General features: G+C 57.2%; 1 protein-coding gene across 2 annotated transcripts in view; it reads left to right on the plus strand.

The window, feature by feature from the left end:
- The first annotated feature begins 680 nt into the window (after window positions 1-680).
- The window catches only part of PHF21B (PHD finger protein 21B), an 82,537-nt gene continuing 68,278 nt past the window's right edge, over window positions 681-14,939 (plus strand). Inside the window, exons 1-2 of one of the 2 annotated variants that reach the window (XM_032882795.1) lie at window positions 681-1,023; window positions 1,929-1,994. In XM_032882795.1, coding sequence (XP_032738686.1) covers window positions 970-1,023; window positions 1,929-1,994 — 120 coding nt within the window. In that variant the 5' untranslated portion in view covers window positions 681-969. Of the gene's footprint in view, window positions 1,024-1,698; window positions 1,746-1,928; window positions 1,995-14,939 lie in introns of those variants that run through there. The other variant, XM_032882796.1, reaches the window with a different exon arrangement.

Here is a 14,939-nt window from a genome sequence, read left to right on the forward strand (position 1 = left end):
TCCCGTCCAGACACCGCGGCGGCCCTGGGGCGCAGGGGGACCCCGGCCACCGCACGAGCGCCACCTCCCCGGGAGCCGCGGGGTGTGCAGGGCGGCGGCAGGGCCGGCAGGCGACTTGAGTGAAGTCGGCGACGGAGCTGCCCGAGGCAGGGAGAGCGGGCAGAGAAGGGCCCCGAGCGCCGGAGCAGGAAAGAAACGAATAAACGGACATTTTATCCTCCCACCGGAAAGTACCAACGACCCGGCCTCGGGCTGCGCCGCCCGTTCTCCCCGCGGGCGGCTGGGCGCGGGGGCGGAGAGACGGCGGGGCGTCCGGCCCGAGCGGCCCCGGGGCCCGAAGCCCCCCGCGGGGGGCCGGCGAGTTCGCGCCCCGCCGAGCCGCCACTTTTGTTCTCGGGTCGGGAAGCCGGGCCGCGGCGGGGCCGCAGTGCGCACGCGCGGGCGGGGCGGGGCGGGGCGGGCGGCGGACTCCGGCCCCGCCCCCCGCCGCCCCGGCCCGCTCCATCCGGGCACTGCCGAATTAGCATCGTGCCGAGGCACAACTTTGCCGAGGCCCTGCGAGATCCAGGCGCGCGCCGGAGGAAATATAGTCCCTGCCGGCCGGCGGCTCGCGCGGGCGGCGGCGGCGGCGGGGCGGGCGCGCGCGGGGCTGCGCGGGGCTCCCGGGCGCCTGGGGGCCATGCGCCGGCCAGCGCGGGGAGCCCGGGGACCCGGCGCAACTTGCCGGCCGGCCTGAGGAGTTGGAGCGGCCGCGAGCTCAGCGCCGCGGCGCCCGGCCGCCTTTCTTCCCCCTCGCAAGACGCCCCCCCCCCCGGCTCCCTCCGGTTCGGCCTTGGGGGAGGGGGCTCGTGTGCACCCCCCCTCCGCGGAGGCCCGGTCTGCCCCCGCCGGCTCCCGCCCCCGCGGAATCGCGCAACTTCCCGGGAGCCGGGGCCAAAGTGAGCGCAAAGTGCTGCCCAAGTTGCCGGGATGGAGCTGCAGAGTCGGCCCGAGGCGCTCGCCGTGGAACTCGCGCGCCACCAGGTAGGTGGCCGGGGGCCCCGGGCCAGGAGTGGGGGGCTTCAGGGACCCGAGCCCGGCGTCCTCTTCCTCGTCGTGGCAGGGTCTCCACGGCTGAAGGTGCCCGGCGAGTGCTCCTCCTCCAGCCTGCCCAGGGGCCGGGGGGAGTTTTTACGCGCCCGGCCCCCCGCCCCCCCCGAGCTCCTCCTCCTTCTCCCTCCTCTCTCAATCTTGCACAGTTTGGGGGGGTGGGGTCTGAACCCTGTGGGACCCGAGCCCCGCTTCTCTTTCTCCACGCAGGGTCTGCAGGGCTGAGGGTGCCAGGAAGGGGCCCCTCCGTGAGCCTGCCCCGGGGTGTTTGTGTGGGAGCGTGGACCGACCCCCACCCGGCCCCCACCCGGCCCCCACCCCCGTGCAACCTGGCACAGTTTGCAAAAGTAGTTTTGGCGATTGTTGCTCGGGCTAGCGGCGGCGTGGCGGCCGGAGCCCGAGCGGAATTGCGGCGTGCGCGTGTGTGTGTTGGGGAGATTAGGACGCGACTTGAATATTTATGAGCTTTGCTCGACACGGACTCGCCGTGTTTACTTGGCTCTTTGTTCCTCCCCCCTCCCCCGGCAACCAGTCACACTCACACTCACTCGCACACGCACCCCTGCCTGCAAACTTGCACGGCTCGGGGCGCGCCGCCGGGTGGCCGCTGCCCCCGCCCCGCCCCGCGAGCTGCCCCGATGAGGCGGCAGCCACAGGTAAGCGGCCCCGCGCGGCACTGCCCGGCCGCCGCGCGTGCAGGACGCGGCCCGGGGAACTTGGGGCGCGCTGCCGACAACCCGGTCCGCGAGCTGTCGGGCGGGGGCTGCGGCCCGCGGGGCCCCGGGCGCACTCGACCCCCGGGGTGGCCGGCCTGAGCCCGTTCCTCCGTGTTTCCGCAGAACGGCGACCTCAAGAAGCAGCTCCACGAAAGGCAACCGCGGATCGCCGCGCTCAGCGACAAACAAGTAAGCGAGCCGGAGCCTGCGCCCCCAAACTCCGCCCGCGGTGGGGAGGAGGGGTCTCCCGGCACTTTGGCAGCACCCTAAAAAGTGCCGGCCTCGGCGCCGCACGCTCAGACTCCCAAAGGAGTCTGTCTGCAGCCCTCAAAGTTACCCGCCCCCTCTTTTCTGGAAAGAAAGAGCCGGGCTCTTGGAGGCCGAGGGGGGGAGAGCAAGGCTCCGGTAGTGGCCGAAAGAGAGAAGCTGCACTCAAAAGGCGGCGAGCAGCCCGGCGTCCATTTTGAGTTGGTGGACATGTTTTTGGAATGTGGCAGTTTCTCCCGGCTGGGTGTCCCCCACTTCACGCCGCTGTGAGGGTAGGGGTGGCGGGGGTCGCTATTTCAGGCCTGGATACCAAACTCCTTGGAAGCGATTTCTGGATTCCATTGCAAACCTGATTTAAAGCGTCGTTCCTCCGGGCTCCCCCCTCCCCTCCACTTCTCCAGCATCACTTTTTATTCTCGGAACCTGACGCCAGCTCGCGGGGAACAAAAGAAAGGCGCCCCCAGGACCCCCCAGTTCTGCTCCAACTTTGGCCTCTGGCCTCCAGGCGTAGATTGGGACACCCGAGGAGCGCCTCGCGGCGTGGGGCACGACCGCCGACCCCCCTCCCGGCCCCTCCGGGGAGGAAAAGTTGTCCATTGTGACTTAGTTGCGCTGAGCTCAGCGCTCGGGGTTTCAGCACCACGAACAGATGCCGCCGCCAGAGCGCGGCCGGCCGCGCGCCCCCGCCCCCTCCCTCCCCGCCGCTCGCGCCCCTCCCCCTCCGCTCCTCCCCCTCCGCGCCCGGCACCCCTCACACGCGCTCCCGCCCCTTCTCAGCGCCGCCCGGAGCCGAGAACTTTGAGCGGCGCAGCCAATGGCGCTCCCGGGGCTCCGAGGCTGGCGGGGGCGGGGGCGCCGGCGCCCCTTCCCGCGGCCCCTCCCCTCCGCGGGCCCGCCCCCGCCCCGCCGCACCCCCTGCCCATCGATCGCGCTTCCTTCGGAATGCCGGCCGCAGCCGTCAGCGCCAAACTTGGACAGCGTCGCCCCCGCCCCCGCCCCCGCCGCGGCCTCTGATGTGGCCCCTCCGTCCTCTCCCAACTCCCGGCCGAGGATCCGATGGCCCCTTCCCGGAGGGGTTTTCGGTGGAGGGAGAGACGTGGACGAGATCGGCGGGGGTGGCGGCGACCGCGGAGCCGGAGAACTCGAAAGCCGGGTGTAAATTTCGAGTCTTTAAAGTTGAAAAGTGATGGGAGGGGGCGTGCGGAGAGGAGGGGGCCGGGGGCTGCGGAAAGAAAGATGGCTGTCCCCGCGGGTCCGCGCCTGGTCGGGGGCGCCCGGCTGGACGGGAGGGTTGGGACGAATGCATTAACCCCTTTCTGTCGGTGCCGCGCCCCCCCCCTTTCCCCGGCCGCGCGCGCGCGCCCGCCCGCCCGCCTGGCCCGCGCCCCCGTCCGGGCGTGGAAGCTTCCATTCCCGCCGGAGGGGGGTCCGGCGCGCGGCCCCGGCGAAGTCGGGGAGTTCGCGGGGGGAGGGGACCCAGGCCCGGCATTACCATTTTGATTGCTTTGATGCCATTTTTGGAGGGGGAGGGGTTGGAAGACCCTTCGCTGAGCACAAAGATGTTTAATCACTGTGCAGAATCAAATCAGATACTTTATTTTTTTTTTTTAAAGAAAAAAACCCCCATCATCAAATCCCGTACGGTGTGATAGCTGAGGGTTGCTAAGCCCTTTTTTCACTGGGTAAAACGGCAAGTTGTTGACTCTTAGGCTCTGAGTGGAAGATTTAAGAGAGAGAGGGAGGGAGGGAGGGAGAGGGAGAGAGAATCCAGTAATCCCGCAGCTTTTATGGCAACAATGTCTTTATGTGTGCTTCTGCATGGCAATAGTTTCACTATTTGGAGTGGCTTTTCAGAGCTTGGGTTTGATCATTTCGTCTGTATTGTAGCAACTGTTTCAAGGCTGTTTAAAATTTTATGATGATAGTAAATGAGTAGCTATTTATTATCTGTCATGCCGGAATTTAGATGAGGCTGAGGGAAACATTTGAGAATTCTGCTCGGAGGCTCCGGTGCAGCTTCGGGGAAGGAGCTGTCCGACTCCAGGCTTCCTTTGCCTTTAAATCTGAACTCGGGGAAGGAAAGATGCTTGCGAAAGGACTGCACCTCCATCTTTTTGTGTGTGTGAAGTGTGTGTTCAAAAAGAAAGGAAACAAGGAAAACTTTTGTTCTCTGGCCTTTTAAAAATGTTTCTTTTTTAAATGACTAAATATAACATCTGGTAAGCAGCCAGCATTGGGCCTGGCCATCGAAACTTGTGTTTGGAATGTCTGTTGTTTTTCCTTTTCCCTTTGTGGCATTTTATATAACAAGGGCTCATAAAAGAGGGAGGGGAGGGGGCTGAGGCCGTGGTGCGGCATGCTAATAAAGCTGCCTTGTCTCTCCCGAGCTCGGAGGTGAAATCTTTCAGAGGTCACCTATGAAATGAGTTGGGTAGACTTAACATTTACTCGTCTCTCTCTCCTTGGGAGAGTTTGGTGGTGATTGGCAGCTCGGCTGGGGAAAGGTCCATGCACAAGCCCTTGGAGGTGATTCTGGGCTGCACCCAGGGTCTGGAAGAGGAGCCGTGGGGCTCTGCTTGGTGACTTCGGAAGCTTCCCCGGGAGAAGCAGAAATGTGGGAGCAGGTAGGAAAAGGCCAGTCTTTTCGAGTTTGTTTTTGACTCAACATAAAATGAAAGGTAGTGCTCATTTATGGATTCACTCAGGAAGAAACTCAGACCGTTTACACTTACGAAGACGCGTTTTGTGCTGCTCCCGCCTGGAATGGCTGGAACGTGGGCTGTAAAGGTTAAGTTTCAATTAAAAGTGCATATGCGGGTGACGAGCTAGGTAGTAAAGGGAACCGAGGACCCCGTTACCCACATCTGTTAGAAATAGGATAACCTCTGAGTAATATCTTTTGGCGCCCAGCCATCAATTTCCCATTCATGCCCTTGACACTGGAATTGTTTCGGTGATTTCTAGAAACATGGACAAGTGTTTAAAGATGTTTATCAAGGACTCAGAAGTAAATAGGTTGGTTGTTGGTCAGAAGTAGAGAGATACAAATCCTGTATAACTCTCCAGTGTGTCTCCCACCATCGGTGGACGAGGGGATAAACAGGAAACCAGCTTCCGTAGGACCTTGCTGTTTGAAAACGGAGTTCATATTTTTGCTTTAAAAAAAAAAAGGAGGTGTGGGGAGTTGGTCAGAGCTGCATTTGTCCAGGCCGCATTCCCAGGTGTGGCCACGCCTGGCTGCCAAGGTTTTGAATTCCACTGGAGGACGGACCCCTCGTCTTTAAGGAGATACGATGTGTGAAGACTCCATTAGTTGCTCCAGTGGTTTTACGCCATGAATTTGCAGCACACGCAGAGAGGAAGGAACATTTTTATCTAAATTGTCAAGCAACAAGCACTTCCGTGTAAATAACAGACCCATCATAAGTACTGGGTTTGTTTTTTTTCCTTCCCTCTTTGGAGCTCTTAGCACGACATTTGGGTGCCACGTGTACCGGGCGTCTCCAGACTTCAACTTCATGAAGTTCATCTTCACCAGACCGAGAAGAGCCCTGTGTGTTAACTGCAGCCTGGGCAGGTGTGGCCTTGTGAGAGAGGGACCCGCCCGGAGGGGAACTGGGGGACTTTCGCGCCGCTCAATCCATCGGTTTGATGGACTCTGGATTCTGAGGAGCTGTCCTTAAGTGCAGCAATAAAAATATGTCTTCTTGAAAGATATTATGTACGTGGCACGTACCCCGGGCGCTGAATCGTGTCCTCACCGTGATTCACTAGCCACGGTGGACACCGGAGAGACTGCGCCGGACAGAATTGCAGGCTGGGTTTTATTCCGAAAGCTCCCGATTGTTTGCAGTCCCTTGGTAAAAGGACAGAGCTGTTTTCCAAGCGTTCCTTCAAGTCCATCCCTATCCAGGAGGGTAAATTTTTGGCTTCCTGTCTTTGATTGGAAGTTGTCATGCTTCTGATATAGCATCATCACATGCTAAAGAGAAAATGTCCCAAAGCTCCACATTCTGTCCCCTGTAGGGAAGAGGTATGGACTAGGGTGGCAGCCCCCACCCTGGCTTGGCCCGCCACCACCCTTCCCCTCAGCAGCCCGTGTCCCTCCCAAACTCACCCGAGCCCTGTTCCTGGAGTCCCTCTTCTGCTACCCCCTCCCCTCCTCCACCACCCAGGCCCCTCCCCAATCATCTCTTAATTGGAAGATTATAGTACATCCCCTATAAAAACCAAAAAATAAATAAATAAATAAATAAACCGAAAAACAAACAAAAAAACCCACTGCCAACAAAACCCAAAACAGGTTATTGAAGTATAATGCACCTAGCGTATCACTTATCCGTTTAAGGTGCACAATTAAGTGTTTGTTTGTTTTTTTAATGTATTCCCAGAGATTTGCAATTGTCATCACCATCAATTTTAGAACGTTTTCATCTTTCAAAAAGACCGCTGTCACTGGCTGTCCACCCCCGCCCAGCCCTAAGCAGCCACTGATTGGCCTTCTGTCTCTAGAGAGTTGCCTATTTTGGTGTTTCCTGTGAATGGAATCACACGACGTGCGGTGTGTGTGACCAGCTTCTTTCCCTGAGCATAGCGTTGTCCAGGCTTATCCGAGCCGTAGCAGGTAGAGGCCCTTCATTCCTTTTCGTGTCTGAATAGTATTCCGTCGTGTGGAGAGACCAGTCTGCTTGGCCATTTACCAGCTGATGGGCTTTCGGGCTGTTTCCTTCCCTTGGCCACATGAATAACATACTGCATCTCCTCTTGCCCCTTCTGGTATGTTCTGCTTGGTCTCCACTGAGGGCATTCTCCAGTCTCCCTCCTGCCCATGCGGCGCTGTCTCCGTTGTTGCTTTCCAGCAGCTTCCCTGGCACCGTGAGCATTTCCTTGCCTCTAGAGAGTGCTGGGTATTTTCTCTATCTTTTCCTATCTGCTCTGTGCTGGACTGTAAGCTCTGTGAAGGGTGGTGGCCCGTCTGCTCTCCTCTGCCCCTGTATTCTCAAGGCAGTGCCTCGTAGGGATTGATTGCACACTTGCTGAGCGAGCGGAAGATCTTGTAAAAAGACGGGCACGAGGATTAGTAGTGATTTACCGAACGGTCCTCACCGAGTCCCTAGCCTGTAGTGGGCATGCAATAAAGGGCAGGTCATTGTATGTTCGAGATGAGCGGACAGAAATGAGTAGGACTCACAGGTCCCTGCCCTTGGAAACCGCACCAAAGAGGAAGGCATAGATAACCATGTTTCCAGAAGAGTTCTGGGGAAGTCCTGCTGTGGGAGTACCTGCTCCTCGTTCCTGGCCTGGAGACCGAGGATAGCTTTCTGGAGGGGGTTGTGAGAGGGGTCCTCGAGGACACCTGGGGTTGTGGACAGGAGAAGCTGGTGGCCAGGCCTGCTAAGGGACAATGGCTTGAAGAAACCTGCAGATGCTGTGAGCTTTCTGGCAGTAAGACCATGGCAGACAGCAGATGCGGGACCTCAGAGAAGGCGAGCTGGGACCAGAGCAAGGAAGGCATCACTTGCCTGGATGAAGGGCCTGGATTTTACACTATAGGCTTAGATGGAGCCAGGGGCCGTTAGTGCACACAGGCCAAGAAGCCCCAGGAATGGAGCTGGGGCACATGGGAAGGGAGGGAGGGATAAAGGAGGCCTGACCTATCTCCCTGCTTGGCCCGGCCAGGCCATATGAGCTCTTTAGGTATTTGTCACCTGCGCAGGGAGGATCTCACGTGATGATGGGGGCCCGGGCATGACATGGGGGAGGAGGCTGGGAACCTGCTGCCCCATAGCCCTGGGCGACCAGCACCTAACAGGCTGCAAGGGCTGGGGGCCGCTGGGGTCCTCTTCCGCCTTCACCAGAGTTTCTTCGAGCTGAGAAATTCGTTGGGAGCCATGGCGCTTCTGGAAACCTAGTTGGCAAGTCTGGCCAGTTGATTTCAAAACAAAGATATATGTGTACGTACATGTACATATGCATGTATCAGTTGGTTCTGTCTGTGTTACTGCTTTTATTTTGGCTACGGAGCATATGATAAGTGAAGTAAGTAATGAGTATGTTAATTTGAACCAATAAATCCATACACAAAGCGTACGTAACCCGTATGTGACGTAAGTCAGTTACTAATAAATACATACACGAAGCATACGTAACTCGTATGTGCCGTAAGTCAGTTACTAACTTTTCGGGATTACGCACTGAAGATGAGGGGATTCATTTTCGAGCTAAGAAAACGATTACCGTTCTCCTGCAGTAAAACCTTAACGAAGGAAGGTGGTGATCGTTGTTCTTATTATTAGCTCTCTTAACAGTGAGAAGATAAGAATTCCGCTTTCAGAAAAGTTTTTACTGTGAGAGCAACACATGCTTGCTTGGAAAAAGGCTTACAGTACAAATCTGAAGGTCTCACCACCCCGGCCCCGTCTTTCCGCCCCGTCCTCGATTGCAGCTGAGAGCAGGACGTGTTCTGTGCGCACAGACGCCCGAAACCTGCGTACACATGCGCGGTGCGGGCACCGAGCTCACCGTGCCTCCGCTTGCTTCCTACACTCGGCATCATACAGCGCACGTCTGTCTTGGGAAGAACTCGGTTGAATTCCATGAGCCTTGAATGAGCAGCCACCAAGTGCTGGGGATGTGGAGGTGATGGTGGATGGGACGCTGTTATTGGCAACAGGGACGTCTCATTTTGTAAGGCTTCTTACACTTAGAAAGTGCTTTCATTGTCTGCAAACATTTCCACATATCCCTGGGGAGACAGGTGTCCCCAGGGTTTCCTATTCCTTGAAGCCCGGTGAAGCATCTGCTTGAGATACTTAACCGCTGGACCAATGCCGGTGGCAGACGGGGGGTGTGCTCTGATGGGTGCTTGGGGATCGTTCCAAGGAGGTGACATTTCTACCTGTAGGAGCAGAGAGACAAACTGCATAGAGACGGCTGTCTGCCGCACCATACTCTGCAGCGGGTCTGTCTGGCCCATCACCTCTCTGATGCTGTCTTTTTATTTGATCGTCAGGATAACCCCATGAGTTGGGGCAGGCCGGGCCAGGGGATCTTTCCTGCTGGACCGATTGGAGAAGGGCAGCTTCCCAAGGTCAAACAGCTTGGGACCACGGAGACGGTGCCTTCTGTTGGAGCCACTGCCTCATCTCCGACGGGCCCCTGCTTTGTAGAGTCAAATGTCCCGTAGCCGCAAGAGCAGAGACCCTAAAGTCGCCCACCACAGTTCATAACCCAGCTCCCTCCATCTGGCTGAGTTGCTCTGGACGAGTCCTTTTGCTGCCTTGAGCTTCCTGTCTGTAAAGTGGGTGTAGTAACAGGACCCATCCCAACCAGGAAGCAAAGGGGTTGATGGAAGGGAACTGTGGTCCTTGCATCAGAGACCACAGGAGACACCTACTGAGCCCTGCCCTGTGCCTCGGGGGCCGCCACTTTTGCAGTGCTGCTCACGACTGTTCCCCGATCCCCACGTTCTTCAAGCGAGGGCGTCCTGTTGCCCCGTGACTCCCGGTAGAGCTGGACATCGGCTGTGCCTTTTTCTCCAGCCAGTCCAAGTTTCACTTTGATATTCAGCCTCTTAAAACAGCTGCTGACGGGGCTGTACAATTGATTTCAATTAGCTTTGAATTTTTTCAATGAGATGACTCTGATAATAACTTTGGTAATCCCACGATGCCTCATTAGAGCTGCTGGCTATGATGATTAGCCCTGTGATTTAGCAAGTTTTTCCTCTGACACCTTTGTCCAGGACCCGCGTCACGGGCTTGCTGCTGGTTTCACATCACTTGGATGAGCCCACACTGAAGGTGCCGCTGCCTGGTCGCCCGCCGGAGCTCACGCTGGGCACAAGCAAGCGCCTGCCTTCCCCGACAGCCTGGGCTCGTGCCGCTGAGCAGAGTCTTGGCACATGTCGGAGACACATGGGGGCAAGGAGGCCTGTTTTGAGGTGGGGTGTCGGTTTGCTCAGCCTCCGAGGCCCTCACCCCACCCAGACACAGGGGACTTTAGGGGAAGAGGCGGGTTTCTGCAGGCGATGCAGCGTGGCCACGCGGCTCAGAATGTACGTTGTTGATGGAACTAGGAGTCTGGGTTTGATTTCCCTTCCAGAAGAGGGCCTCCAAGAAGGCTGTTAACTTCTGTCTTTGAGAGGCACGTAACAAAGAGGTTAAAAAGCACGAGCTTTACAACTAGACGGACAGGAGCTGTAGACCCCACACCACCCTCCTGTGGCCGCTCCACGTTCAGTGGGTGTGACGTGGGGAGCACAGCCCCTTGCAAATGAGGTAGCAGAACGTGGCACAAGGTAAGTGCATAAGAAGTGACCTGGGAGAGGTACTCAGAGGGTTCAGCAGGACGATGCCTTAAGCCCTGGGTCCTCAGCAGGTGGGACCTGGCCGTCATCTTCTGTTTTCCATCTTGAGTCCCAGCTTCCCTGTTCGAGGCTAGCCTGAGCCAAGTCCCTCCGAGGGCTCTCTTGGACCAACCCATTCCCCATTCACATAGCTCTTTGGGAAAGGCCTGCTCCTAATTTCCATTTTATTGAGGACAGGCTGAAGCCCGGAGAGAGTCTTTGGCTTGTTGACATCACACAGGCGGTGAGTGGAGGGGCTGCTGTCCAGCCTGGGCCTCATGGTCCTCACCTCTCCGCTGGAGTGGTGGGGAGAGGGATGACCGCACTTCATGCCATGACTTAGAAAAGTGGCCAGGGCGTGCGTTCAGATAAAAGTTGAGTGGAGTTAGCACATCAGAGACAACCGCTGGTGAATTTGAGGTGGCCGGTCCATGATGATGAGCAGGACATTTACTCTGGAGTACAAGGTCATAGAACTTTGGTAGGACCCTGGCTCTGCATCTAGTCTCTGCCTGGGGCACCAGGATAGGGAGTGGGTGGCAGGCTGGGTGCAGGGAGGGGTCTCTGCAGCGCGGAAGCTGAGGTTCGGGCTGGCCCCCAAAGCACACTGTCCTCCCTACCCTTGGGTGGCAAGTCCCCGGGTCCGTGCCCTCCACTTTCTTGGCACCACCTTGGCCCCCTCTGGCTTGGCTGCTGGGATCCTTGTTTTTAGGGTTAGTCCACACTGACATGTGAGGCGTCTTCTCATTTTGAAATAGCCTCTGTTTTCCAAAGGAAGAGACTTGCTTCCTTAAGTTGGTTTTTTGTTTTTGTTTTTGTTTTTTTTTTACTGTGGCTTATTGTTTGGTGGTAGCGGTTTCCAGAGCGCCGTGAGAAATAGCTCATCCAGCTCCGTCCTGGTTTCAGTGTCTGATGGCCAACAGCGGGTGTCCTGTGTGGGCTCAGATGGGCCACACTTCCCTTTTTTTTCCTTTTCGCTTGGCACCTCTGTCGGTCTTGTTAAAACAGCAGAAAGAAGTGCTTCCCCGGGGGACTTTAGGGTTTTTTTTGTCCAAGGCTGAGTGGCTCCTGAGCCTTCAAGTGATGACAATAGGAGGGGCAAGTGGCTGAGTCCTTATCTCAAAGTGGGGGTAATGCTGCTTCCCAGGCAAGGTTGTCCTGAGGACACGCGTCCCAGGTGTGTGGTGTAACTCCCAGCATGCAGCAGGGCAGTGGAGTTAGACCGAGCTCTTCGAGGTATCACTTGATCGACCATAATGTGCGAAGCCGAAGGCTGGCAGCACCCAGAAGATGCTACTGCCATAGAGAAGTAGGGGGCTTTTTGTCGGGACGGAAACCTCTGGGTTGCTGTTGTCTCCATGGATTGGTGTGGCCACAGCTGGGACTGGGTCATGGATTTGGGGTTTCGTGGAAAGTTAGGGTGTGTGTTCCCCCAGACTTGGCATGATGGCTCAAAGCACAAGATGGGGGAGCCATGGGGGGGCATTGCGGGGCACCTCTGCCGAGCCCCTGTGTCACACGTGGGAAACTGAGGCCCTGAACAGGGAGTTGGGGATGGCACCCAGGAACCAGGACAAGCCCCAGAGGATGGCGGTCTTCCCAACCACATAACACATTCACGCAAGAATTGCATGTTGTTTTTGTTCAAACAGTCACATTTCATTCATCGGAGGGTTTTTTGGGGAAGCATCCTAGTGGGGGTCCGCTGTGTAACATGCTGGAGTCTTGCACAAGATGTCCTTTCTGACAACAGGACTGCCAAGGAAAGACCCCGGGGCAACACCTGGGGGGGTTTCAGAGCCGTCCTCAGACTTTAAGAGCACGTGACCCCCATTTGGCACAACTAGGGGACAGGCAACGCTGGCAGGACCCAGCCCATTCCAGGACTGCCATTTTGTGAAACTCACTGAACTAGATCGCAGCTCTAGTGCGGATGGGTTTCAAAACGCTGGTTCAGGACGAGTCCCTGAAGGGCTGTCTGTGACCCAGGCTGCCCGCCCACTCCCGCCTTCAGAGACTCATGGTGGCTTGCGTGGGGAGAGTCTCCCAAATGGAAAAGGTGCTAAGAAATTGTGATGTGAGGGGAGCAGTCATCTTTAAGGGAAGTCATGACTGCCTTTTCATCTCTTGTGTGGAAGCAGCAAAAAGTTACTTGAAACAGCGGTTGGGAGAGGTCTGTTGGGGTCTCCCTGGGGGGTGCCAGGAGGCTGCCCCAGGTGATACTATAATGGATCTGGGGAGAGGCTTTTTGCCCCACAAAAGAGAAAAAGGCAGGATGGGGCAGGGGAGAGAGAGAAGAGGGAGATGTGTTTCTCTTTGATGTCATTCATGCGGAAAGCCAATCTGCGCATGTAAATGAACTTGAAAATGCAATTAAAAATATATACATATTAGAGACTGTGATCCAGAATTTAACGTGAGTTGCAAGTTACAAAGTGACGAGCCGCATCTCCTACAATCAGTGATACCAACTCTTCTCTGTGATTAATGCGTCTCGTCTGGGCGGTAATAAACACACCACGGTTAAATACCAGAGTTCTCGCTTAGACTATAGTCTGACAGTCTTCCCGAATGCAGAGTTTTCATTGCCTGCGTCGCCAGCCCCCTTCCAGCTGCCACTGCCGAGGGGACAGGTGCTCAGGAAGGCCTCTCCAGGGGCTTGTCCCGGCTTGATGGGAGAGGAGACATGAGAGTTGTGGGTATCACTGTGGGCAGAGATCAGAGGTCAGAGATCAGACCACGTCCTGAGCGTGGTCACGGCTGCGGCTCCAGCCAGTGGGCATGTCACAGGGAGGTTACAAGGAGCCACCTATCTAAAGCCGGAGCTGGGATGTGGTGGCGGGGGCGGGCACTGGGGTGTTCAGCTTAGGGAGGGGGCTTGAAGGGAACAGGGTGACAGAGTTCTCCGTGACTTAAGGCCTTCATTGAGAAGGCAACTGTGGGGCAAGGACCTGCAGAAGCTGGAGCCTCGTGGTTCTCTGCAGCAAGAGTGTTCCAGGCAGAAGTCACAGCCTGTGCAAACGCTCTGAGGTGGGGCGTGCCTGACTTTTCCAGCGGAGGCTGGTGTGGCTGGGAGAGAGTGACAGGTAAGCATGAGGGAGGTCAGGGAGCTGACGGGACAGGGTGGGGGGAGCCTCTCCTCTCCAGCACCACTGACCCCTGCCCTTATTACTGGTTGTAATGTGAAAGAGGGAGCCGCCCTGGGGCGCCTGGGTGGCTCAGTGGGTTAAGCTTCTGCCTTCGGCCCAGGTCATGATCTCAGGGTCCTGGGATCGAGCCCCGCATCGGGCTCTCTGCTCGGCAGGGAGCCTGCTTCCCCCTCTCTCCGTCTGCCTGCATCTCTGCCTACTTGTGATCTCTCTCTCTTAAATAAATTTAAAAAATAAATAAATAAAAGAGGGAGCAGCCCTTCCATGGGGCAGAATTTTGAATAGAGACTGCAAGTTACCAGACGGGCAATTTTAACTCCCAAGTGTGGAGAACTTGCCTGATGCGCTGTCCCAGGATAGAATTGGTGGTTCTGTGTCCTTTGTCCACCAAACCAGCATCTAATCAGCCAAGGGGAAGCAGCAACCAATGGCAATCGGATGGGAGACCAAGCCGGTTCTCCCTACGCTGAGATCCTGTTCGGAAATGCTAAGGCTCATCACGGATTCCGAAACTGCCTCATTCCAATCGGAGACGCTCGCTGGCGCAGAATCACAAACTTTGACCCACAGGCAGTGCGTGGTGCTGCTGAGGGCTGGGACCCCTGCACAGACCGTGGCCTGCCATTTGGTGGGGGGAAAACACTGTGGCCTGGCACCACCCATTCCCCATCACCCCATGGCCTGCGCCCCGTGCAGCCTTCTCCTTTGACACTCCGGAGAAACCAGAAAGCCTGCATCTGTGAGATCTCGTGAGGGGTGGATGTGGGTCGTGCACGCATTAAGGCCTTTTCTAAACGCTGCTGGCCCAGAGGGGCACTCCTGCAGCCAGCTCCGAGCCGCGTCCTCCGCCCTGCGTTCTCTGATCGCCTTTCCGAGCTCCCTCCCCGAGCCCCGCTTCCTCCTTCTTCATCGTTCATCACCCAGGCCTAGCTGAGGTGGGCTGGTGTCCCTCCTCGGGGCTGGTGCCCCTTCACAGCTCCGTCGCACTGGGTCGTGATCTAGTAGTGTCCTGCCTCCCTCTACCCCGGTCACCGTCTCACGTGGCGTCCACGGACTGAGCGCTCAGCTTCTGTAACCTTCAGGGTCTAGGACAGCGAGCCCCGAGAGTCGGCAGTTCTGGACCCTAGAGACCCCCCCACCCCCCGACCCAGCCCCCATTAGGGGAAAGCAGTCAGTTGCCCAGCTGGAGGGCCGTTGAAGTTCTTCAGGAACATTCAGCTCTCCTTTAGGTAAGTAAGTGGAACTCAAGTCTATTCCTGCAAATAAAACGGGCCTGCAGCGCCGCGCGCCCCGGCCGAAGTCGGTGCCTTGTTCAAGTTATTTTATTAACAGGTTCTGCTGAGTGGGCTCGGATGGGGACTGCCGCCCTCA

The sequence above is a fragment of the Lontra canadensis genome, unplaced genomic scaffold, assembly GCF_010015895.1.
Source record: "Lontra canadensis isolate GAN:19392208 unplaced genomic scaffold, GSC_riverotter_1.0 scaffold84, whole genome shotgun sequence".
Classification (NCBI taxonomy): Eukaryota; Metazoa; Chordata; class Mammalia; order Carnivora; family Mustelidae; genus Lontra; species Lontra canadensis.